This window comes from Mustela nivalis, assembly GCF_964662115.1.
Source record: "Mustela nivalis genome assembly, chromosome: 1".
Classification (NCBI taxonomy): Eukaryota; Metazoa; Chordata; class Mammalia; order Carnivora; family Mustelidae; genus Mustela; species Mustela nivalis.
Window position 1 is genome coordinate 153,951,723 of NC_139020.1, and position 26,024 is coordinate 153,977,746.

A 26,024-nucleotide genomic window follows, 5' to 3' on the forward strand; every position below is an offset into this window, starting at 1 on the left:
GTGTTGCGGGTTGTCTTCTCTTGACCTGGTTCCCTTTTCTTTGCCTTTCTTGCTCTCTGTCACTGTGGTGGTTCCCCAGGGCCCATCGGCTCTACCCCCAGCTTGCACCCTGAAGCCATCCCCTCCTTTCCTCCCCACTGCCCCCATCCCAGGCCTGGCCAGCATCCATTCTCACCCAGACGTTCATGTCTACTCCCCACCTGCGGTCTCCACACAGTGGCTGTGTTGTCTTTCCACACTGTAAGGCAGATCATGCCACTCACCCGGGTGAGACTCTGTCAGCTTCCTCTGCACGTCCACCAAAGTCCTAGTAGTCAAGGTCTGCAGGACCCCTTGCTTTGAAGGAATGAAGAGCAGAGAGGCTGGCAGGCTGACCTCTTTCTTGCCACTACAGTCCAGACCAGCCCACCAACGACCTTCGTTTCCCTTGAACCTCCAAGCCTTTCGCACGTGCTTCCTCAGCACCCGATGACTGCACCCTTGAGTGTAGCTGGCGCTCTCCCCCTGAACTCTGTCCTTCCCACCCCCAGAGTCTCTGTCCCATAACCCCGGGTTTTTCCTTCCCAGGCCTCAGCACTAGGGACAACCCCTATTTGTTTATGTGTTTGTTTCGTTTTTCTTCCTAGTAGCTTCCCAGGGGCATGTTTGTGTTTGTATGGGTTGCTGATGTCCCAGACAGTACCTGGAGCCAAGCTGTGGCTGGGCCGGAGGGAGGATGGCTTTCTGGCCCCTCTGCCCCCTCCTCTTGTGGAACCACTTGGCATTGCTAATGCTCTGCTTTGGGACCTCCTGGGGCTGAGTTTCCTGCTTTGACCCCCTCTCTGTCCTTTAGGCCTGTGCCCACCGCTGGAAGAACATCTACTACGAAACAGACCACATCTTGCCCCACGGCTTCTGTTACATCATCCCGTCCAACCTCCAGGCCAAAGGCAGGACGCTGATCCCTTGCTATGAAGGTGAGCGCTTCTGATCCCCCTACCCCCCACCCCTACCCCACACCTGCCGTGGCACCCTGAACAACTCCCATCATCTCCGTTTCCCGCAGCTTTCCAAACTCTAACTGGAGGGCAGCGCTGGGTCCGCAGTTGGCCTCTTGGCACCCATGGCCCTGCCCAGGAATGGGGGTGAGCAGGGGCTGTCGTTTCAGACCCTGCCTAGCCCCAGCCCTGCCCATCTCTGCCCCAGAGCCCATGGTGTGCACTGAGCTATATGAAGTCTCAGTCTAAAATTCACCAAGCCTCAGCCAAGCCTTCGGACAGAAGTTGGTTTTCTGGCACAGCCACATGCTGTGCAGCCTTAGGAGAGCTGCTTTCTCTTCTGGGCCTCGATGTCCTCGCCTGAAAATTCAGAGGTTGGCTCGATGGTCTCCACGGTCCAAGCTCCCAGATGGTCTTAAGGCTCCTGAGACAGTTTTGTGGACAAATGTCCTGAGACAGTGGGAATCCCGAAACCCGGGATTCGGTCATTCCCTAACATCACAAGGCTCTTTTCTTCCCATCTGTTCCACATACTATCATGACAGTTTGAGGACCTCTTTGCCAAGGGCACTTGGGATCTTGGAGGGAAATGTATTTTCCAGTCTCCCTGCTTAAAACCTCCAAACACCACTGAGCTGATCATTATGTTTTTTTTTTTAAATTAAAAAATGTTTTTTGTGCTGATCATTATTTAGCTCAGTTGAACTTGAGGTTTAAAAATCCAGGAAACGCTCGCCTTTTTATTGGTTTTAGAGTTTGGACACTGGTTTTCTTTGCCTAATTCTGAGGGAGCTAGCACTTGTTCACTCTCTAAGTGCTGTGCTATTGATATATATATATATATTTTAAAGATTTTATTTATTTATTTGACAGAGAGAGACCACAAGTAGGCAGAGAGGCAGGCAGAGAGAGAGAGGAGGAAGCAGGCTCTCTGCTGAGCAGAAAGCCCGATGCGGGACTCGATCCCAGGACCCTGAGATCATGACCTGAGCCGAAGGCAGCTGCGTAACCCACTGAGCCACCCAGGCGCCCCTGTGCTATTGATATTTTAATCCTCCTTCTAGTTTACTTGCTTGGACTGAAGTCTTCACCAGCCTGTGTCCACATTTCCTCTGGGCCTCGCTGGGGTTTCCCAGGCTTCAAATTTTGAGGCCACCAAAGATGGTTCTGAGAACTGCTCTCTGGACACATGCATTTTTCTGCCTCCTGGAAGACCCTCCAGGGCCCTGAAGGGAACTTGGGTGCCCTGAAGGGAACTTGGGTGCCCTGAGCAGGTGTTCTGTGCAGCAGTCCCATGGAAGGAACTGGCAAGGCTCCTGTACGGGGCATGAATGCTGACCTGTGAGGACGAGCCTTGTTCTTTTCCTCTGTGTCCACATTTGATCAACTGTGGCTGGACCATGTGGGGAAATTGAACTCCAGCCCTGTTTATCTCTGTATTGCCCCCGTCAGAAGAAAAACTTCTGAAAAATGGACATAATGTAGTCTGCCACAGAGACGGACAGATAGTATAAATAAATCAATAAGGGGTCAAGGCTGTGTTTTGACTACCCCAGCTTACTCCTCACTCCCGCCCCCCTGTCCCACCCCAGGAAGAAAAGGGGAAGCTCCTGGCACAACTCTGTGGGTAGCTCATTGGCCTGGGGAGAGGAGAGGGAATCGATACGAGTACCGGAAACAAAGATGATTGAATCCAAACCAGTTGTGCAAGAAGACCAGGATGTTGGTTTTCCCAGAAGACATATTGTGAAATAGGGATATGTTGCTGCCCCTGGTGTTTGCTCCGTATCCCACTGTAAGCACTGGAATGCGGAAGGACAGACCTCTGAAGAGGTGGGAGCTTGTGGCCACCGTGGCTCACACTTGTGCACGATGTGTTGTTTTAAGTAGCTGTGAGCTCAGCACTGGGCCAGTGTTAGTTTGGGGGACTTGACACCCTCTCTCATGTCATCTTTACAACTCTTCACTTGGGTTTTGAATATGTGTAGTTTTCTGGAGGTCATTCCAGAAGACCCCAGTGGGGCTATTGGGAGGCAAGAAGAGGGAGGGAAGACAGCCCATGAGAGATGCTACCTACAAGTTACCATCATGGGCAGCTGGGGCGTGAGCTCTGGGGAGCTCTGGGGCTAGCAGAGAACACACCTTGGGATTACCCACCTGAGGTGTGTAGGGGCTGGAGTCTTTCCACCATTCTGTCCTGCTGTGTGTGGGAGCAGGGAAGGCCCCCCAGCAGGTGATGTGGGTGCTGGCCTCTAGGCTGCATCCTGGGAATGGTGAGGATGGCAGGGTGTGGGTGGGGCCCCTCATGCTTGACAGGAAGGTGGAAGCCCACATGAGCCAAGGAGGAGCCACAGCAGAGCCCAGTGTCCTCTCGGTTCAGGGCTGCTCTGCACATCCCTCATTCACAAGGGGGGCCTTAGGAGATCTCATATGTTTCTTCCCCCTCTGGGTGGTTGTGACCCTCACCATGGAATGTGCCCCCTAGGGCTCACTGGCCCAGAAGAGCTACGTGTGGAACAGACCTGCTCTGAACCTGCAGCCGGAGCCCAACTAGACCAGCCAAAGCCCAGCTGACCTGTGGGAGTTGGAGTGGGAAGGGAACCACTTGTTACTTGTCACAGACATTTCATGGTCATTAGGGAGTCATAGCTGACATGGGGCTCGACTCATGATCCCAGATTCCTCACACAGCAGTGGATGGACCATCAGCCCAGGCTGCCAGGGTTGTTCTTAGACTATTCCTTGACTTAATGATGGCCAAATGGAGCCAGCAAAGAAATGGCAAAAATGGTGGTACCCCTGCCTAGTCCTCCTTCTCCAATGGGCACACACACACTTCCGTGTGCTAACTCATTCATGGGGCTGGGGAGTGTTGGGTTCTAAGAGCAGCCCCTAGAACAATGGGGCACTGAGGAGAATGCTTCTGTGGTTTTAGTTCCTGTAGGAGGCAAGGGGTGGCCGATGTTCAGATATCTCTAAAAGACTGGCTTGGCAAGATGAAGGATGTTGTCCCCACTTAGAGACCCTTGCCTGTGCTGTGCTGGCTTTGGGGATGTCTGCCTCCCATTCTTGGGCACTTGGGTCTTAAAGCAACTGTATTTTTTCTTAATGTGGAAAAACTTGGTGTCCCAAGCTCTCTGTTCCAAGTGAGGGATCACATGACAGCTAAGTACAATACAACAGAAGTATTTCAGAATTTGATAAGATTTTTGAATATCATCTTGATGAGCCTTCTTTCCTGAGGTCTAGAGATGTGTGGCTTGCTCAAGGCTAGGTTTTTCTTTTCATTCTCTTATTCGTGTACCATGCGATGGAGAGGAAATGTAGCACGGTGGCAAAAGCCATAGGCTCTGGACCCCAACAGCCAGAATTCAAGTCCTGGCTCCACCCTGGTGAATGTGCCTCAGCTACCTCGGGGGTCTGTGAAGAGGATGAAGTGGGTTAAAACTTGTCCATTCTTAGACTAGTGCCCAATGTGTGTGTGTGTGTGTGCACACACTAAGCACGTGTATATATATACTGATACTCCATATTATGTGCTAATATACTATATGCCAGGCAAATGTGTGTTAGTCACTGCGGGGTGATTAATTTGTCTGCTAGGAACAGAGTCCACATAATCTTAAGTGCCTCATCAATAAAACCCAAATGACAGCCCCAGCTCTCGAGAAGTTCCCCAGCTGCAGGGGAAAACAGAGGAAATAGGATGTTTCCCACGCGGGAGAGCTGTGTGGGGAGAGAAGTTCATGCCAGTGTGTTCCGCAGGGCACTTCTCCCCAAAGACCTAAGCGGCAGCCAAGCTCTACGTGGTATGAAGACAGCTTATTTCGTGTGACACCTGGAGAAATGGATGCCACTTTGAGTCTGCAGCTGAGGAGGTGCCCTGGAAGAGAAGCATGGTGGGAATCTGCTGTTGGTCATGGCAGTGGGTGCTGGAAAGGGAGGAAGGGGCCCTGCTTCCTCTGAGTGTGTCCACTGTGGAGTAGCAGAAGGACCACTGAGGAGTGTGCGAGCCCTGCTGGGGGCCTGCTCTTCCATGCTTCTGTCTCTCAGGCCTCTGGCTGGACCTCCATTGTGTCACCTCTGAGGGTTCTCTTCAGGGGCTCCTGAGAAAATTGAGATGTGCTCAGAAAAACCACACATTGTTCTCTCATTGTAGGCCTCCCAGAGGCTCACCTGTGCTTTCTTCAGAATGTTGCAATGTTAGTTTAATAGATGAAAGCCTCGAAGTCTATAGGCCTGTGTCTAGACTGTCTCGAACTTTTGAATTCTTAAAACATCGGTCTTGGGCACAAAGGCATTTTTCTTGTGACTTTTCAGGTGCTTCCTGTTTCTGGTTGGGTGGGAAATGCTATCAGAGTATCCTGTTTGGAACCAGGAAATGTAGAGGGAATGGGAAACAAAGATGACTCTCAGACACAATGTAGAATAAACCGATGGAGCATACCATTAAGTCAGCCGTTTAGCTTGTGCGTGAGACGAGAAAAGCATCATCACTACCAGATGTTTGGTTTTATCCGAGCGTGTGAGAAGACAAGAAGTTCAGTGGGACGACTTGGGGGGTGGGAACTGTTGGTCAGCTCTATGAAACCTGTTGTTCTTAAGTCAGTGCCTTGTTAATATATATATATATATAATATATATATATATATTATATATATATATATTATATAGGCACACAGATTTCTTTTATCCTTTGCCCTTGAGCTGCCGAGACAAGAAGCCATAGCTTGGCAGGAACGGGGCTGTCAACAAGTCATCTTTTTTTTTTTTTTTTTAAACATTTATTTACTTATTTTAGAGAGTGCACATGTGAATGGGGGAGGGACAGAGGGAGAGAATCTCAAGCAGATTCCCTCAGTGCAGCCCCACTAGCAGCCCAATCTCATGACCCATGAGGTCCACCTGAGCCGAAGCCAAGAGTTGGATGCTCAACCAACTGAGCCTCCCAGACGATCCACAGGTTGTCTTTTTATTGTGACAAAAATAGTCTCACTAATCTGGAAAAATTGGAAACAGCTCTGCTAAACTAACCAAAAGTGTCCCAGGGGAAACACTGATAAAGAAGCGGAACGAGAGCACCACCGTAGGTTAGACCCGGTTTCAGAATCTGAGCAGTTCACTTGTTCCCATGATTGAACGCATAGCTCCGTCTGGGTGACTTTGGGTAAACCCGCTAAGCCTCAGTGCTTTCATCTGTAAAATGGGGAGATTAACCTACTGAAGAGGTATTTGAGTATATTAGGTGCCTAGCTCAGAGTGAACACTCGATAAGTACGAATTTTTTAGTTAAGTGCCGTAATAGAGAAGGTTTCTGGCAAATCCTGCTTTAATGAATAGATAATGGAGGGTAGAAAGTTGAGTATTACAAAAATGACTTTAAGACTACATGAAGGGAAAAAAAAAAGACTCCACGAAAAGATGATAATGTCTTAGATATCTTTAAAGATCCTATTTGCACAATTTATTTACTGGTAAGCTCTCCTTTCCCCTTTCGGTAGATTAGGATCTAAAGTTTAATTCATGCCGTGTGTAAACATTCTCAAGTTGGGAGTTGTTGGGGTCTGAATTTATCTAATTTCTCTGTGCTTAAACTTGTCCCATTGATTCCAAAGATTTCTGTGCTTTATTAATTCGGGGTGACTGGCCTTTTATTCCCTGTAGCTTTTTCATCTCTCAAGACAGGCTCATTTCTAGAGAAGGAAACATCACCCATTCCCATGTGAAGTTTTCTTCTCCTGTCTGGTGTGGAGTGCTGTGGCTCCGCAGGGGATAAAAATCAATCAAGAGCCATTTACAAATGAAAAGGACTTGAGGTTTTGTCTTGTTTTGTTGTGTTTTTGTTTTGTTTTGGAGAGAACCATAAAAAGCTAAGTTGATCCATTTAAATATTCAAGAACAAGGCCCATAAATTTTTATTAAATAACTCTACATTTACATAGGATTTTATGGTTTCTAAAGAGCTTTCATAAACATTATCTCATTTAAGTAAATATAACAAATTTAGAAACAGATGTAGTTCTGTATTATAACCAGTTAAGGCAGAGAGGGACCCTGAGGCGGAGAGAGAGGAAGGGAGCGTAGCTAGAGGGAAAAGCCAGGGCCAGAGGAGGTGACCAGGTCTCTGGCAGTGACTCTTAGGGCTCAGGGAACCCCATCGAGCTTTCATTTTGGTGCTAAGAATTTTTACTGTGGGCACAAATATATTCTATGCTTCCAACGTGTTTCCATACGCTATGTGGAATGATTGACTGCTTAAGCTGTATTATCTAATATTTTCCTTATAGATGTCTAAATTTTATGACTTTCCTCTTCTAAAATTGCTAATCTGTATGACAGGTGTCTTGGGTTTTATTCCTCTCAGAGCAACTAGATTTACCTACCAGCTGTCAGGGATTGTGTTAGGGTACTTCACAGGTAGGCTCAGACTGAGTAATGACCTCATTTTGGGGCATAAGAATTCTTAGCCCCATTGTACATATGAGAAAACAGGCTTGGGGAGGTTGATGAAGGTCACAGGCTCATGAAGTAGAGAAAGGATTGTTGGCATGGAAGTTCAACAGCAGCTTCTTTGTACCACCTGTTCCGTTGGGATGTTGGTTTTCTTTGTGGTTACTGGGATGCTGTGGCCCTTCACTGAGCAAAATCTCCTATCACGTGGTAATTTTATTCTGATTTTTTAGGACTCTCTACTGGAGACTTTTCAAGCTTTCTTGTAGTTTTGCAGTTGCAGACACAAAATATAGATAAATCCCAGCAAGTGCGATGGTCGGGGGGGCGGAGGTGGGCAGATGAGGCCCTTCAGCCTGATCCCATTTTCCTGAGAGGCCTCTCTGCTCTGCGTCCTAGATCTTTCCTTGCTGTAGGCATTTGGTTTTCACATCTGAGTAGTGGTTTGATGGTCTGTGTTTCAGTGGTAGTTATTCCATGAGTCTGTTAGTTTTGGTCATCATGTGAATTTTCCTCAGTTCTGGGCTGGGACTCTCACTGAGATGTGACTGTCCCCTGTTCAGGGTCACTTTTTAGGAGGGATGAAAGCTACCACAGTGTACAATGTCGTGGGCATTTCGGGCTGCTGTAACAGATCTACCACAGACAGCGTCTTAAACAACAAACGTTTATTTCTCCCTGTTCTGGAGTCTGGGAATTCCAAGATCAAGGCCCTGGCCTAGTCAGTGTCTGGGGAGGGCAGTCTTCTTTGTCCTCACGTGGTGGAGAGCAGAAAGAGGCAAGCTCTCTAAGGCCTCACAAGAAGACACTAATCCCATTTATGGGGACTCTACGCTTGTGGCCTCATCTAACGCTAACCACCTCCCAAGGCCCCACTGCCTGATACCATCCCATCAGGGAGTGTGGTTTTAACATAGGGATTTGGGGGAAACACACATTTAGTCTATAACACACAGTAAGTTGAAGGTACATATGCTATTTGTGCCCATAAAGTAGCTTGCTTCTGCTTCTAAAGTAGGGAATTGGCAAAATTGGTACTAGATTCTGGGTGGAAAGTATTTAAAGATTATGAAACATTAAAATTTTAAAAAATTTTGTAACAAATACATAGCATAAAATTTACCATTTTAGCTCTAATTGTGCAGTACATACACTCACTATTGTGCAGCAACCACCATCCATCTCTAGAACTTTTTCATCCTTCCAAAATGAAACTCTGATACTCATGAGTTCCCCGCGTCCCCCGTCCTGCATTCCACCCCAGCCCTGGCAACTGCCATTCTATTTTGTCTCAATGAGTTTGACTTCAAATAAGTGGAATTCATGCATTTATTTGTCCTTTTGTGACTGCCTTATTTCATTTAACATGATGTCTTCAGGGTTCATTCATATTGTAGCACGTGTTAGAATTTCCTCTCTTAAGACTGAAAAGTTCCACCGAATGGATGTATATACCACATTTTGTGTATCCATTCTTCCATTGATGGAAAACATTTGTTTCAAGGGCAAGAATATTCTCACGGTGACTGTGGTCCACGAAGCATGACGGTATGAGGGAAGCAGATTGGGAGGCAGGGACCCTGCCACTTAATCCTGCCTCAGGCTCCTTTGCTGTGTGGCTTTAAATAAACTACTTGCTCTCTCTGAGCTATAGTGACTTCATCGGTAAAAGAAATGGATGGGGTTTGAATTATAGACATGTTCTAGAGATCTCTTCCCCTCTTAAAGCTTCTCTCATGTGATTATAAGTTGCTGGCTTTGTGCAGTTTGCTTTTAATGCCCACCATTGCTTAATTGTCCATTATTTTGATAAAATGTTTTCCCTGCCTCTCTAACCTAGCTATTTAGGTCATTTGCCCTTTTTCCCCCCCTTCACATTTAGACTGTGGTCCCTCACAGCTGTGGGCAGTTTTGTCTTTTCAGTTTTATATGTTGAAATGCTCTGGTTACTAGTAGAGTTCTGTCTACGCAAGTTACTTGTCCTCTAAATTGTTCAATGACCAATTATTTGGTATTCACTCAGAAATTGAGCAAAACCTCAGGAATAATTTGAGACTAGAAACTTATTTTTTTCTCTAGTTCCTGGCTAAGTTCAGGAGCTATGAAAGAAACAGTTTTAAAATTGATGCATTAGAAAGACGACTTTTGAAAGATGAACCTTTCTCAAATGGGAAGAGAGATTAGTAAGGAATAATACACCGCCTGTAGAACTTGATCTTTCCATGGGCTGGTTTTATCCCACCAGCGTTTCAGGAGGGGTTCAGGAAGTGACTCCACCCAGTATAATTCTTGAATGAATTAAAATTCATTAGTGTAAGTCCCATGTATTGAGTTGTGGGTTGTGACATTTGGAAACCAGTATTTTCTCTTCTCTGAATTGCCTTCTGTTTAGACAGAATTTAGTAAAACCGGCAGCTAAACCAAGGAAAATACTACCACTTTTAGAGTAGAGGAGCCATACAACTTAATGAATATTGTGACACAGGCCAAGTAACCCACATCCACCTACAGCAGCGAGACAGAGCTTTCCAAACTGTTCCTGCCTCCTCCAGGTGATTTCCAGGTCCCCTGTTCACCCACATCTTTTGCTTGAGATTCAGGTCCCTGGATTTAACGGTGTCCAGTTTATTGCAGGACAGTGGGCTCCTATCATGCTGACCTTGATTCCCCTTTGCTGCTTCAAGATAGAGAAATGTTTTTTTTCCCTGGCGGTGAGGGAGGGAACCAGCTTGTTGTAGCTCTCTGCCTAGCTATATCCTTGGAGCAGGTGGCGACTGCGTGGACGTGTCCAGGAGCTGCCAGGGCCCCTGGCCTGTGTGTGTGTGCAGGAAAAGGGCTTCTGGGAACACCGGAGACTAGAGGAGGTCCCACCCCATCCTTCCAGCCTGCACTGCCTGGACTTCTCAATGGAGGGAAGGACTGTGACCGGTGGTGGTGGGATTTCTTCCGGACACGGGGAAGGGGCAGCCTCCTATCTCCAAACCTAGCTCCCTTTTCAAAGCTCCTGCCTTCTCAGGAACGGGATCTGGATATTCTATCTTATTCCCCTAAGGCCTCAAAGGAGAGGGGATTGCCTAGGGGAGAATTAGCCAATCTGGGTTTTGAAAGCCCAGAAACATCAATCCTTTTGGGTCTTTGTCGAGCTCCAATCACAATTGCCACTACTCTTAGGTCTCTGGGGTTAGTGGTGGCCCTGGGTGGAGAACTCAGGATTCCTGGTTCCCAGGATGCAACTCCTTTCCAAGCCAGGCTGGGGGTGGAGGTCAGGGAACCAGACTGATTGGAAGACAGAAGGCAGTGCTGGCAGAGCAGGGGCCACAAAGGTCCCAGGTAAGCAGGTTGAGAGAGTTCAAGTCTTAGTGGCTGGAGAAATGTACCTGCTCCTGTCTCATTTCCACCTGGGCCTTGAGTTTGTGCACAGAGAAATGTGTGCACACCCTCCCTTAGTACACTAGCACTAGCACATACCAGTAACTGGCACAAGGGCGGTGTTGGGGGCAATGAGATCAATGAGTTCAACTTGGTGTTGAATAAACTGTCAACTATGATGAACTGCTGCGAGATTACACGGACAGAGAAGCTGAAGAGGAGTGATGGGGTGGGGTGGAAGCATGAGGACTGGAGCCTCTTTTCAAGTTGAAGTGGCTAACCAAGAGTTAAGGAAGTTTCTGGGAGGTCAGAGTTATGGGTACTAGTCAGGAGCCCCACATGGTTTGATTCCTTGCTCTAGAGCACTCCCAAGAAGGCAGGTGTAGACCCTGGTGTCTCAGTAAGTCAAAGCCAGTGGGGTGGAGACTGTTTTCTGTGTGTCCCTGACCCTCAGATCCGGGGTGCAAGACTTTGAGGAGGAGAAAGACAGGTTTTCATATCTCCTATTTTTGGAGTCCCTCTTGCAAAGGAGATCTTGAGGTTGTTTTCTTTAAAACACAAAAGATTCCTGTGTAATTCTTTTTTTTTTTAAGTTTTTATTTATTTATTTGACAGACAGAGATCACAAGTAGGCAGAGAGGCAGGCAGAGAGAGGGGGGGGGGGAAGCAGGCTTCCTGCGGAGCAGGGAGCCCGATGCGGGGCTCGATCCCAGGACCCTGAGATCATGACCCGAGCCGAAGGCAGCAGCCCAAACCACTGAGCCACCCAGGCGCTCCATTCCTGTGTAATTCTTATTTGTGTCATAAATTTATAAGGCTGAACTGGTGTGTCCTGCACTGTAGCTTCCTTTAGCTGCTGGGGTCTGAATTTTCTTTGTTTTATTTGCCTCAGAGTTATAGTTGGGTATTTAACCCCTCGAGTCAGTGGGGAGTGAATATGCTTCTTGCCAGACCTTCCAGATTTAATCTAACTGTTTGTTCGGGTTGGGACATTTTGATCCTTCTTGCCCTTATGCTATTTGATGCAGGCTTTACTATTAATTTTTATTATTTCTTGCCATCAGACAGTTTGATGCACGATCTCTTTATGACTTTCACAAGCCCCACTCCCAGCCGGGGTGCAAGACTTTGCAGAGAACAGGCAAGTCCCATTGTCCCTGGGTTGCTCTCTGGCAGGCCTATGAGTTCTCCTTGGAATAACCTGACAAGGAGGGAGGAACTGATTTAGCCCTCACAAGGAAGAGGAGTAACTCAATTGACATTCCATTGTAATTTAGCAGTCGGTTAATGGCCACTTACTGGAAAATGTTACTAGGCTCTGCGGTGAGTGTTGTTAGAAACTGAATTACTCTGTATATTTCCCCAGGGCCCTTTTCCCCCTTCTCCTCTCACACTGACGCTCTCAGAGTGGCAGGAAGTGGCCCTATGTTGCAATCACAGCTGCATTGTTCCTTCATATTATTTCTTTTGTTTCAAAATTCAGTATATTGCCTTTAATGTACCCAAGACTTGCCACAAGCCCAGGGGTCACCTGGGGGATCGCTGGGTTATTTTGTTGCGTTCCCAAGTGCCCAGGAACAGCCATGAGCTCTCGTCTGGCAGTATAATTAATTTGAGTCATCTGAGCTGAACTCTCAGTCTCTGTCTGACCCTCCTGATCACACAGCTGAGCTCCTCTCTCTGTCTTTACCTATGTAGTGATTTCAACTGGCTGGTCACTTCCTGGGTTTGGGGTAATCACTCACTCCACAGAACCTTCGATGGGCCACAGAGGTGAACGTATGTGAATCTTGGCTTTTGCCATTTACTAGCTGTGTGACCTTGGGCAGTGCACCTAACCTCTCTGAGCCTTGGGAGTTTTGCCTCTTCACAGATGACAATATGGGCTCCCAGGGATAAGAGATCAGTGGAATGGCATGAGTGGGTGTGGCTAACAGGGCCTAGAACATGCTACACACTCTTCCCTCCAACTGAAAACTGCAGCACAGAAGGCCCCTTTGTAGGGTCAGCATGTTGGGAACCGTGAGGGAATGGTGGAGGAAAAGCACTTAACCGTTTGTGTTTCTGTTGACCTGGAGAGATCTTCCCCTTCGTCAGAGGATGGAGCTGTCGGCGTGTGGCATCACCACACACCGGCAGGGATGGTGTAACTGAGTGCCGGAGCAGGTCTAGCGGGGAACCTCTTCCTGTAGGCCCAGGCTCCGTTGGCCACTGTCTACTTGGATGGCAGGAATCATCTTGTCTTCAGCTCTGTGGAGTGTCACATTGGGAGGCTTGGTTGTGCTCCAGGGGACTCCACACAGGGTCATGTTTTCAGCTCCTTTTCCTACTGGGGCTCTCCATTCTTTCTGAAGTAAATGAAATAATCACCACTGGCCTCCCACTTAATCACCATGGCTGCTGCTGCTCTTCCCCCACAGGCGTGGAGGGAGTCCACTGGGGTGCTTGGCCGTCTCAGGCCTGATGGCACCAGAGCCTGGATTTTTGAGGTCTGGTGGATTCCATAGACTTTCCTTCCACGCCCCGGTCTGGAAGGCATCCCCAGGCCCAGCCCTCAGCCGTGCACGGGGAAGTGGCCAGCACACTTGGCGGCCCCTCCACACGACCGGCACACACTGACGAGGCTGTGGTTTTCTTCTTTCCTTCCCTCCCTTCTAGAGTACAAGAAGAAGTACGGAGAGGAACATGGCTCCTGCCAGGCGGGGATAGCGGGCTTCTTCACTGAGGTGGGTGTCCGCCCCTTGGGCGTTTCTGCTCTCTTGCCAATGTTGGTTGCCTGGCAGATTATGGTCTCAGTAGTTCCTTGAGATGGAGCTGCCGAGGCCCCACACACTCGAGCTGGGAGGGAGTAGATTCTGGTCCCTGGATGTGACATCCAAGGAAGGTGACTAATGCTGGTGGGGGCTCCTCCTGGCCAGAGACCATGGTTGGGGGTGGGGGGCACTGAGCAGGCTCATTTGGAGGAGAACCTATGTAGACAATTTCTCTAAGGAGTCGTCTGGACCCTGAGTCCCAGGGAAGGAACTGATTCAAAGGGGTGCTGGTAAGGTGGTGCTCAGTCAAGTTTGTGTCATTGCTGACGCTGAGGAGGGTGTATTAAACATCCCTCCTATTGTTCTTCCCTACGTGGAGAGACTTCATGATTTCACACATAACTCAGCCAACCCCTTTTCCAAATTCCAAAGGATAGTCATCTTGAATACTTCTGTACCTTCACAGACGTACCACCACAATCTTTGGCCAGACGGTACAACTTTAGGGATGGTTCTTAAGTGATTCTTACCTACTGTGAGTTCACCCTTCACATCAGCCCCTCATTTCCCGAACATCTTTTGATCATCTGCCGTGTGCAGTGTTCCATGCCGGGTCCCATAAGTGGCTCAGGCATCCATGGAGTTGTTCAGGCCCAAACAAAAAAGTACCTTTTATTTCTGATTCGTCCGTAATCCTATTCTTTTAACCTCCTAAGCATATCCCAAATGTGACAGCTTTAATTGCCCACCACAATCACCCTTCTGGAAGAGTCCTTGTCATCATCTGGAGGTCTTCTGGTCTTGAACTAGACTCCCTGCATCTGTTCTTTATTTTGGTAGTAAAATACACATAACATGAAATTGACCATTTTGACCATTGGGAAGCCAACAGTCCAGTGGTATTTAGTACATTGACGGTGTTGTGTAGCTGCAGCCTTTCTAGCTTGAGAACATGTCCATCACCTCAGTCTGCCTCTGTTCTCCACCCCTGTCCCTGTGTTTTCTGCACAGCAGCCTGAGGAATCTTTCCAGATCAAACCCTGTCATCTTGTCTCTGTGGCTTCCCATCATACGGTAGATTAAAATCCACACCGTGTCCCGGCCCATGGGCCTGGCTTTCTGACATTCTCTCTCCTCTTGCTCCAGGACAGCAGAGAGCTTCAGTATCCAGGGCAGAGCTGCCCACCTTAATTTCTGCAATGGCTATTTAAATTAAAAAGTGGACAGTCAGCAATGCAACATCTCACTCAGAAAGCAACATGGAAAAGGTAGAAAAGTCAGAAATGTTGTCTTTCACTCTCAGACCAATGAACATGATGTGCTTCCCCCCGACCCTGCTGTCTGCTCCTTCTCCTTCTCACTGTATCCCTTTGCTGTCACTTTGGTACAATGCTTATGATTGTCTACACAGAGATCCCTGGGAGGCCCGGTGGATGGTGCCACCAATCATCCTCACTGCTCAGACCCCAGTGAGCAAGATCCCTCTCCTATTTCCTCTCCCGTATCCAAGCCATCAGGGAGTCTCCTTTCCTGTGCTCCCCAAACCTATCCCAGAGGCTTCCATTTCTCTCTGCCTCCCCTGCTGCCCTGCAAACCTGGGGGACCGTTGTCTTGCGCAGGGTGCCACCATAAGACCCTCCCGATTCCCTGCTCCTGCCCTGCCTCCTGACAGCCTCTTGCTAGAGGGCAGCCACAGCTACCTCCCCGGAATGAGAAAAATACCGTGGCACTCCTTTGCTCAGAGCCTTCTGTCTTCCCATCATATGTACCAGACTCCTCTGTGTGGCCACCTGGGTCTCCCTACCTTTCCTGCCTCACCCATGACCTGGCCTCCCGGATGCCCCTCCTCCAGCCTCAGAGACTTGGGACTCCCCTGGCCACATGGGGCTGGGGGTCCCCACACACGGCATCTTTGTGCACAAGTACACGTTTCCACAGAAGACAAACGTAGCAGAGGAATTGCTGGGGCCAAAGCTGTCCAGCTTCTGAATTTGGGTACATCCTGGCGAATTGCACCCCAGAGATGTTTGCCGACCAACAGGCCCCCAGTTGTGTGTCATCATTCCTACAGCCTCTTACCAGTAATAATTTTTCTCATAAAGATATTTCGTTTTGCTAAAATGTCCCTTTATCTGCTTATGAGTGTTGTTTAGTGTTCTTCAAACATTGGCCATTTGTCTTTTTCTAGAAATTGCCTGTTTATGTTCTTGGTCTTGTTATTTTTTCTTCCTTTTGATTAACTGATTTTTAGAAACTTGTAAGATACCTTTAACACTAATCTCATCTCTTTTTACATGTTGTAAATTTTTTTCGTATCGGTCTGAATTGGCTTATGGTGTCTTTATTGCACTTCCGTGACACAGTCCTATTACTTCAATCCATCAGTCATTTTCTCTCTGGATTCTCGACTTCTCGGGAAGACTCTCCCTCTCCTGAGAGTACAAAATATGTACCTGTGATCTTTTCTAGTACTTTAACAGGGTTTTTTTTTCCTTTTCTTTTTTTTAAATTTATTTTTTATTTATTTTCAATATAACAGTATTCTTTTTTTTTTTTTTTTTTTTAAGATTTCTCTCTTCAATACAACTTGGATTTCTTTTTGCAAACATTGTATGGTAGAAACAAACCTCATCGTTTCCCTCAATGTGTAGTTGATTGTTCTCCTGGTGGCCTGCTCACCAGGTCTCCTCCTCCCCATTGATTTGAAATACCTTCTGAGGTATGCCAGGCTCACACTCTCCTTCCATCTTTGTGCTCGGTGAGATTGTACAGTCTCTGTGGCTGTCATTTCTCTGGAAGGTCTAGCAGAGTCTGACTCTGCCTGGGAGGCAGCAGAGCACCCTTGAAAGTCCACAAGCAGGTGACAGACACCGTGGATGGCAGTGCTGGGAGAGAGAGGCCATGTGGGCTGGGGTCCCTGGGGATTTAAAAGTGTGAGGACCTGGAGGGAGACCAGGTGGGAGGCTGTGATGTGGTCCAGCTACAAAACAACAGGGCAGGAAGAAGAAATGACCAGAGGGATGGGAGAATATAAAGGCAGTATCAGTGGGCTGGGTGGCTGAGGACTGTGGAATGGAGGAAGCAGGGTTCTGGAGAACAGGGGTGCCCCAGGGGAAAGAAGGCTATCTAGAGAAGAGTCACTGGGAGATAAATGCATGGGCCTGCTTTCAGCACATGCAGTGTGAGGGGATGGACAGGACACTCGTAGGTGTTTTTAGAAGATAGTTGGATACAGGGAACAGAAGCCAACCTGAGTTGGAAACTCTGATGTGGTCATTTCTAGTACCTCTCAGAGGGGACTGGCTGTGGTCAGTGTGGAGGTAGGGTTGCGGGTGAGAAGGACACCTCCTTTTGACAGTGGGAGGAGAAAAAGGAGACTCGTTGCAGAAATGAGAACACATCAGAGATGCTGATGGAGAACTGAGGGAGAGGAGGAGTTCCCAGGGAGCGGGTGTTGTTATGGTCTCAGCGGCTGGAAGGTCAGGGAAGACAGGGCACTGGGGCTGGGTGGCAGGAGGGCGTGGGGGGAAGAGCAGAAAGGGCAGGGGTGGAGGGGAGCCCAGGGTCTGTGTGCGCTCCAGATGACCAGAAGAACAGGAGGACCTATTGAAACTCCATACTCTGGGAACCGTGGAGCCTCAGCATGTGCTGGCTGGGCAAATAGCCCTGGGGCCATGGTGCATGGATGGGGGGTTGTGGGGCTAGTGTCAGGGAGGCTCAATCCTCTGACCCGGCCACTGTGTCCTGGCTGCCCTTAGCTTTGGCCTCCCTACACAGGAGGTCTTTGAACTCACTGCCTCTCTTGTTTCTGGAACTTCAGCTGTTGGAGGCTGAGCAGGAAATGTGGTTGAAGGGGTCACGCAGCACTTCTCCCCTGCCTTGCCCTCCTGCTGACCCTGTTACTTGGGCTGGCTCTCGCTGCGGGCCAGCCTGTCCCTGCACAGGATAAGCGAGCTGGGTATTCTTCTGTGGCCTCCAATTACCCTGGCCCAGGGTGCCTGAAGGTCTGTGACCCGGGGGTTACAAAAGCTGTTTGAGCTACAGATGCCACGTGAGTTTCAGCCCATCACTGAGGATAAAGGAGAGCTTCCTGGGAACTTTATTTATTTTTGTAGCCTGGGTACAGATACTTTGAGTAGCAAGAGAAGACATAGGCCAACCTGCCAGCATTGAGGCACTGCCATGGGAGCCTGTAGACCCCGGGTAGAAGTCTGGGTGTAGACTTCTGTAGTAGATCCCGAATGTGCCTCTGTCCCCTGCCTGCCCGTGCCAGCTTGCAGCGGTGAGAGAAGTCCGCGGCTTCTGAAGCACACCCCTGTGCCTCTGGAGGTTCTGCTAATAAATGCAGCTGGGGAAAAGGTCCGCACTGTTTATGGGAGGCATTCCACATGGGAGTTAGGTGGTGTGTACCATTGTGCTGGCTGTTCCTGGGTGGTGGGGAGCTAGGCACTGATGCCATTTTCCTGGCACTGGTGACCAGTGCCGAAAGGGCATAGGCATCATCCCTGGTGAATGGGAAACCCAGATACAGGGAGTTCCAGGAAGACACTGTTTTCCTGCCCTCTCCCGCCCCTACCCCTGCCCCAGCCCTGTGGGTCTCAGGCTCAGCCTCAGGTTGTCTAGTTTGAACCAAGGGAGAAGGAGGCATGAGCACGGAGATGAGAGTGAAGACAGACCAGAGCTTTGGTTTAAAGGTTTTTGCGGAGAGCGATTACCTTGTTTTATCAAACTATGTGATGTTTGAGAGAGCGGGTGTGGGCAGGGGTTAGACATACAACTCTCGATTGGTATACTGAATTGATTTAAATGATCAGAACACAGTGTGCCTACTGCCTGGTGTCCCAGAGAGCCGTACAGGTCCCTGGTGACAGTCAGGGCTTTGGCTTATGAAGAGCTGCAGGTGGAGAAGCTCTACACGGGGTGTGTGCCCCTGGCAGTCAGGGCTTTGGCTTATGAAGAGCTGCAGGGGGAGAAGCTCTACACGCGGTGTGTGCCCCTGGCAGTCAGGGCTTTGGCTTATGAAGAGCTGCAGGTGGAGAAGCTCTACACGCAGTGTGTGCCCCTGGCACCGACGCCAGTGGTCATTATGTTCCCTCACGCCCTGAGCCTTTGGACACCCGATTCCTAATTCCTTTCTGAGCTCAAGGCCAAGGAAAAAGTCCCTCTCCTCTGAAGAACCAATCATTTGTCTAATGTTCCTTCTAGAACTAGCCCAGCCCCTTCCACAGAACAGAAGAGTGCAGGGGACAGGGGCGATTGGATGCACTCACCACCTGTGTTTGTTAATTGATGAGCTCTGAGTGCAGGAAGTGATATGTTTTTATAGAACAGTGGGATGCTTCAGAGAGGCCGACTTACCAACAGCTCCCGTGGGGGTGGCTGGGACCTCAGAACCTGAATGCAGTGCTCCTCCACAGTCTTTCCTGGTCTCCCACCTTCCTGAATCACCAGCACTACGCCATTCTGGCAGAATCTGGTGGCTTGTCTTCTGTCTGTGTGGCTCTGTCTCAGGGCTGTTACATCTATAGCATTTTTGCTGCTGCAGGATTCTGTTGAATGGGTGTACTATGATTTTGGATGCCAGATGTTAGATGTTTAGATAATTTCCAACTTTTTTTCCTTCCCTTTTTTTTTTTTTTAAGGTTTTACATATTTACTTGAGAGAGAACATGAGAGAGAGAGAGAGAGAGAGAGAGAGAGAGTACATAAGCAGGGGGGAGGGGCTGACGGAGAGGAAGAAGCAGGCTCCTGGCTGAGCAGGGAGCCCAATGTGGGACTCTACCCTAGGACTCTTGAGTTGAAGGCAGACGCTTAACTGACTAAGCCACCTAGAGGCCCCTAGATCATTTCCAAATTTCTTTAGCCCAGTGACAATGCCTATTCTTATGGGTGAAGGCATGTAGTTATTCATGCTGGATTCCTTAGGCAGGTGCCTCATTTGGAAGTACTTGAAATTCTCATCAGTACTGCTCATTAGATGGTTTTGTAACTCAAACCAGCTCTTGTCCCCATTGAGGGTACAGGGGCATTTGCCCCTAATGCAAATGCTGGAGATCACTGTGTCTTTGTGTTTCTGGTTTTTCTTGTTTGTTTGTTTATTTGTTTGTTTTTAAGATTTATGTATTTATTTTAGGGAGAGAGAGCGCACGCACACATGAGTGGGGAGAGGGGTGGAGGGATAGAACCTGTGGGGCTAGATCCCATGACCCATGAGATCATGACCTGAGCCCAAACCAAGAGTTGGATGCTTAGCTTACTGGGCCATCCAGGTGCCCCTCTGGGTCTGTTTTTAATAGCAGTGCTGTCTTTTGCTGTCCCAGGTCTCTTTCCTTCCCTCGGTGTACCTCTCTGCTTTCTTGATTTTGTTGTGGGTTTGCAGTGGGCCACAGTGGCCACAAAAGCAAGCTTTACAGTCATTCCTGAGAAGGGCATCCTGAGTGAGGGCCTAGAGGGGGAGGGATTTCCTTGGAGTGTCAGTGCGCGGTTTTTTGCAAAGATGCTTCTGGTTATTGTTTTCTCTATGCTCTGTATGGGGCAGGTGGGTTTGGGGTCCAGGCTGTGTGAGGGGGTGGCGTCTTTTTGTGAGCACTGTTTCCTGGAATTCTGCGATTCAGGACAATGCGCAATATTTGTCATTTCCTTATTTGATCCTGTTGTGGAGGTGAGGAAGTATGCGTGAGCTTATCCGTGGGTAGCGTAGGGACCTGGTATGTTCCTCATTCTTGCTCAGTTATCCTTGTCTTTACTCCTGATGACCCCATGTGTATGATGGATTCCATAATACCAAGGAATCTGGCGATGGAGTTTTCATTACCCAACCAAAGAAGGTCCTTGGTGTGAGGCATCTTTGAGTTGTTGGCTGTGGCCATGGTTCTCATTATACCACCTGCTCCCCTCTTCAGCTTCCGTCCCTGTTTATTTACCTTTGGGTTTCTCTTCGGTAGGAGCTGGTGGTGATGGGTGCCCCAGGGTCATTTTATTGGGCCGGGACAGTCAAAGTGCTGAACCTTACGGACAACACCTATTTCAAACTGAATGATGAAGCCATCATGAACAGGCGGTACACTTACCTGGGTGAGTAGCTCAGGGATGGGACAGGTAAGAAGGGGACACGGGAGTGATTCTTACCTGGCTCACACACTGTTCCTTTACTGGTGGAAAGAAGAGTTGTTGGCTTTCACATCCATTGTTCTAATTAGGTACACCCTTAGCCGGGGCACCTTACATTGAGCCTCATACCCAGCGGGTAGAGAACAAAGGAGGGGTCTGAATTAAAATTGATTTAATTACAGAGCTGACAGTTGAATGTCCAAGGAAGCAAAATTTTTTCTTACTTGAGCAATTACTTAAGTTCAGATACAAAATGAGTGCAGTAGAATCCTGGTTTTCCATGGTATTTCTTTGGCATCTTCTAGTCACACCAGTTGCAAATAGAAATAGTAAGAACCAGGAAGCCTGGGTGGCCCAGTCAGTTGGGTGTCTGCTTTGGGCTCAGGTCATGATTGGGCTCAGGGTCTTGGGATCGAGCCCTGCATTGGGTTCCCTGCTCTGTGAGGTCCTGCTTCTCCCTCCCTCCCCCATTCCCCCAGCTTATGCTGTCTCTTGCTGTCAAATAAACAAAATCTTTGAAAGAAAAAAAAGAAATAATAAGAAAGAAATTAACATGATGGATGGCAACATAATGCTGAAGGTTAGTCACAGGCTCAGAGATATTTCTCTTATTTTCTCAACTCTTTCAACCTTCTAAAAAGAAAATAGAACTTAACAGCCACCAGGCAAGCATTATATTGCACCATTGAGGGACAGAGATAGACTGTCTTGGCTTATGGTCCTGAAAAGTTTGTGTGGCTCTCTTCCTTAGTTCATGTCCTAAGTGCTATCATTCTGGATGCTGCTACTTTTCATTCCTGAAACAACCTTATGAGGCAACTATCATTACCCACAAAGTACATAACTTGCCAAGGTTACGTGGCTTGTAAATAGCAAAGTGGGGGCTTAAACTTGTGGTTTCTGAGCCTGGAGTCTCAAAGCAGAGTGTTGCTGGGTGTGGCGTTGGGGTCCAGGATAGATCTTTGAACTTGAGGGGCCAGTGGCTTCTCCCTGTGTATACCAGAGACCCTTATTGCTACAGGGCTTTCAAGGTCACTTAAGGCTGTGATATCACTCATAATACGCTTTGGTAATGGGTCAAGTCACAGGGTCAATAAAAATTGATCACAATATGGTGTCATCACGAAATCCAGACAGCTTGTGATCACAGCACTAGGGTTTGAAGGTGAAGACAAGGTTTGAGGGAATATATAGCCATCCATAAAGTCTCTGCTGGCCAAGGAAGAACTTTCAGCCAGCCCATGAGGCTCTCAGGAAGCAGGAGACATTTAGACTAAGCTCAGACAACTTTTACCTTTGTTTCTAGATTCCTTTTACATCCAGATTCTTTTCTCCTCCATACCCACCCCCCTGCTGTCAGTTTCATTCTGCCTTCTCTTAGGAGAGAAGATGGCACAGTGGTTAACGGCAGAGGCTGTGGAGATGCACAGATTGGATCTGAACTTTGCTGGGTTATCTGGGGGATGATACTTAACCATCCTTAATCTCAGTTCCTATGTCTGTGAAATGGAAGAAATGATCATACCTTCCTTATAGAATTGTGCACTTGAAATTTGCTGGCATCCAAAGACATGCACAGGAATGTTCCCATCTGCTTTATTTATAGGAAAGCAGGAATATCTGGGAACAACCCAGATGCCTAGCAGTAGAATAAAGATGTTCTGATCTCTTCATACAGTAGACCGTTGCTCCACAATAAGGAAATGGACTTTCTGAGTCCATTTCACAGGTGCTACGTTGAGTGAATGTCACAGGTGCTACGTTGAGTGAAGTTCTAGAACAGTTCAACAAAACATACAGAGATAGAAACAGAATAGTGGCTGCCTGTAGGAGAGCATTGACTTGAAGAGGTAGGAGGGAGCCTTCTCATTTGGGTTCTGTACTTATATTCACTCTGGGCGGTGATTGCATGGCTGTGTGCCTGTGGACACTTCCACGGGTTCTGCCCTTCAGATATATGCATGTGACCATATGAAAATTATATCTCAAAAAGAAAAAAAAGACAGATGTGAAGTATTTAGCACAGTACCTGTTTTAAACTACCTCAGAAAGCACTCTTTCCTGCACTGGTGTTTTTGTGACCCTGACTTTTTGTGAGATGAGCCGTTTCAGCAGGAGAAGACTAACAGATGCAATTTGTTCCCTTGGAGGTTACGTTCCAGGAGTAGCTGGGTCGTAATTGTCCAGGCAAGGGATGTTTGAGAAGTCTTTTCCTCAGATCAGTCTTTTTCTTCCTTGCCCCAGCTCATCCTCTCCTCTGTTAATGTCCGTCCCTCACAGGCTATGCAGTGACGGCTGGCTCCTTCTCTCGCCCGTCCACCACTGATGTCGTAGGAGGTGCCCCCCAGGACGAAGGCATCGGGAAGGTGAGGAGAGAAGTCTGTGGAAAGCACGGGGTCAGACACAGGGCAAGTGTGCTGCCCCTGGTGTAGAGGCTTGCCACTGATTGATCTGAATATTCTCCTGGGTGGCTGGCAGGTAAATGAGGAAGTAATGAGGAGTCTCCCATCAACCTCCTTCCAACAGCTTTTGAGAGAACCTTGAAAGCTTAATCAGAGAGTGGATGCTACTCCTAGACCTTTCCAATCTCTGCACGTTTTCATCTCAACTGTGTTCAACAGCTGACTCTGTGTGCGAGCTTATTAAGACTGACCCTTGGGGGCACCTGGGTGGCTCAATGGGTTAAAGCTTCTGCCTTCGGCTCAGGTCACGATCCCAGGGTCCTGGGATCGAGACCCGCATTGGGCTCTCTGCTCAGCTGGGAGCCTGCTTCCTCCTCTCTCTCTGCCTGCTTCTCTGCCTACTTGTGATCTCTGTCTGTTAAATAAATAAATAAAATTCTTAAAAAAAAAAAAAAAAGACTGACCCTTGGCATCGTGGTGACCTCTGAAGAAATGGTGTCTAACACTGTCCAGCTTTAAGTTCTCCACTTTGCCAAGCCCTTCCCAATTTTGACTTTGACTTAATAGAGCCAAGTCTTGTCTCATGTATTTTTGGGACTTTATTTATCTATCTTGGGACCTAGAGTGTCATATTTATTTCCCCCGTCTTTTAGAGCCAAGACTGGCTCAGTCCAAAGACTGAACAGGTGATGTGTGGGTCAGTTTTCCTAAAGGATCTGCCCAGACTGTAGGAAATACCCCATGGATCTAGGGCTGTCTGTCTGGTCCCTTTAGGAATTGTGGCCTCTGTGGGGCCGAGAGTATGAAGAACTATGTTTTCTGATTCTTTAGCTGCAGGGTATTGGAGATCTAGATTGGGTAGGTCTGTGTGAGTCAGGAACCTGCATTTTTAACTCCATATAGTCTCTAAATGAAAAATCTGAACTAGGGAATGATCTTTGAACCTGAGCCCAAGGAGTGGACTTAGCATAGTATATGGCCATATCTCCAGGGGCTCAGAGAGTATGGTCTGGATTTTAGAGAGGCCCAGATGCAACAAGACCACTGTTCACTGGAACCTTGAGCCAACATGTCCATCTGGTCAGCTGACTGGTACATCCTGAGGATTGTTTCCCTGACTCCTGCCAGGCAGGATTTAGGAGCCTCAGCTCTCTTTTCTGGAACTTGTGCCTCCCACCCTGCTAACACGGTTGCTAGTAAGAAAGGATCTCGGGGAATGAAACCAGTTAAAAACATAGGCCACTGAGCTGGGGGAGGCTAGCCGATGAACTCTGATAAAGTCAGGAAAGAGGTGGGTCCTGCAGGGTCACGTGAATTCCTCTACATGGTGGAGGGAAAGAAGCACTGAGAGCCGTCCCCACGCTGATAACATGATCCAGGAAAGATGCTGTGTGTGTGCGACCCGGCTTCCCTGCCTCCTGGCTCACGGTTGTGAGCTACACAAACTGGGTCTGACTGCATCATGTTCCCTGCAGATGCTTGTGATTGTCTTAAGATAGTCAGGTCTTAGGATGAGAACAGTATTTATAACTGGCAAAACCAGACAGAATCCTGGATTCAGCTAACAATGAAGAACCTGAAAACACTTCTTTTAGTCGGATCATGGGAGAAGTGCTGGGAAGACGGGTCATAGTTGACGGAGTTGGTGATCGTCCAATTCCCAGGGGCCCTAGACTAGACCTCTGGCCTGCAGGATTGTTCATTTCTGGTGTCAGTGCCCAAACACATTCTCACTAGGGTGGTGGCTTCTTACCCTGCAGGATGGTCCCCTACCCTAGTTCTCATGGGATGCTGTTCCTGTAAGATGCAGCTTGGAAAAGAACTTCTGTAGTCATGTCATTTGGGAGGTTCTGCATCAAGGCTCCTCTTTGGGGTAGAGAGGCATGGTGCCTCCGGACGGAAGGACAGTCTTTTTTGCAGAGTTGGTAAATTGCGGGGAACTTCATCAGCCAGCTCACAAGCACCTACCGTATGCCTGGTTGGCCTTAATTTAAGTAGGAGTCTCAGGAGGATGCTGGTCAATATTTTTGGTCATGGCTTCTATCTTAACTAGATTTTTTTTTTTAAATTCCATAGGTTTATGTTTTTAGAGCTGATCGAAGATCGGGTACCTTAATTAAGATTTTCCAGGCATCAGGTAAAAAGGTGAGATTCTGAATACTGGTGTTCTTCTATTTGCTTGCCAGATGTTGTCCTCTGGGAATCAGTTCACTTTTTAGAAAATGGATGTAGAGGCCCTATTCGTGCCCTAAATTTGTATGGCAGCCCCACAAGCAGTTGGCTTACCCCCGTCAGGACTGTGTGGAACCTGCAGATTGTGGAATTCAGGCTCGTAGTAGGACTCAGGCAGCAAGATGAGCTTGGGCATGACCAAGTTTCATCACAGAGTTCAAAAAGGATTTCCAAAGTTCATATAGTTGTCAGAATTACGACTTGCTGTATGTCTGCCTTTTCCTACCTCTCTGACCTTCCATCTGCCTCTCTCTTACACATACAGCCCAGAGAGATCACACGCAGTGAAGCAGGGTGGCAAACCCATGAAATCTAACTGAATAGGTGTGTAGGCAAACGGCTCTCACTCTTCTGGCACCTCAGGCCCAGCGGTGCCCCCCTCCTCTCATCCTGAGCCCTCACCACCATTGCCACAGGTCCTGTTGTCACACAAAGGAAAACCAAACACAAGTCACTTGGCTCTCTTGAGAACCTTGAAATAGAAATAGCTTGGGAAGGCTGCCTTGGAATTAGTCCTGGGCAAGGTTTGTCTGGGTGTGTTCTCTTGTCTTCTTCCTGGCCCTGATCCTCTCTTGATTTCCTGCACATTTCAATGAATGCTGCACCCACAGTCTGAGATGAAGGCAGGTAGAGAGCCCCTGGATTAATAAGGCACGTTTTTTCATGGGCTTGTCCATCCTGCCCACCTTAGCATGGCTCAGACCAGCAGGATTATTTAGGGAGATTGGCTG

General features: G+C 48.1%; 1 protein-coding gene across 3 annotated transcripts in view; it reads left to right on the forward strand.

Annotated features, from left to right (window-relative positions):
- ITGA9 (integrin subunit alpha 9) overlaps nucleotides 1–26,024 on the forward strand; it is a 323,185-nt gene that overhangs the window by 26,746 nt on the left and 270,415 nt on the right. For all 3 annotated transcript variants that reach the window (XM_082745464.1, XM_082745463.1, XM_082745465.1), the window contains 5 exons: nucleotides 833–956; nucleotides 13,455–13,522; nucleotides 20,494–20,623; nucleotides 22,940–23,025; nucleotides 25,138–25,206. In XM_082745464.1, coding sequence (XP_082601590.1) covers nucleotides 833–956; nucleotides 13,455–13,522; nucleotides 20,494–20,623; nucleotides 22,940–23,025; nucleotides 25,138–25,206 — 477 coding nt within the window. The remainder of the gene's footprint in view (nucleotides 1–832; nucleotides 957–13,454; nucleotides 13,523–20,493; nucleotides 20,624–22,939; nucleotides 23,026–25,137; nucleotides 25,207–26,024) is intronic.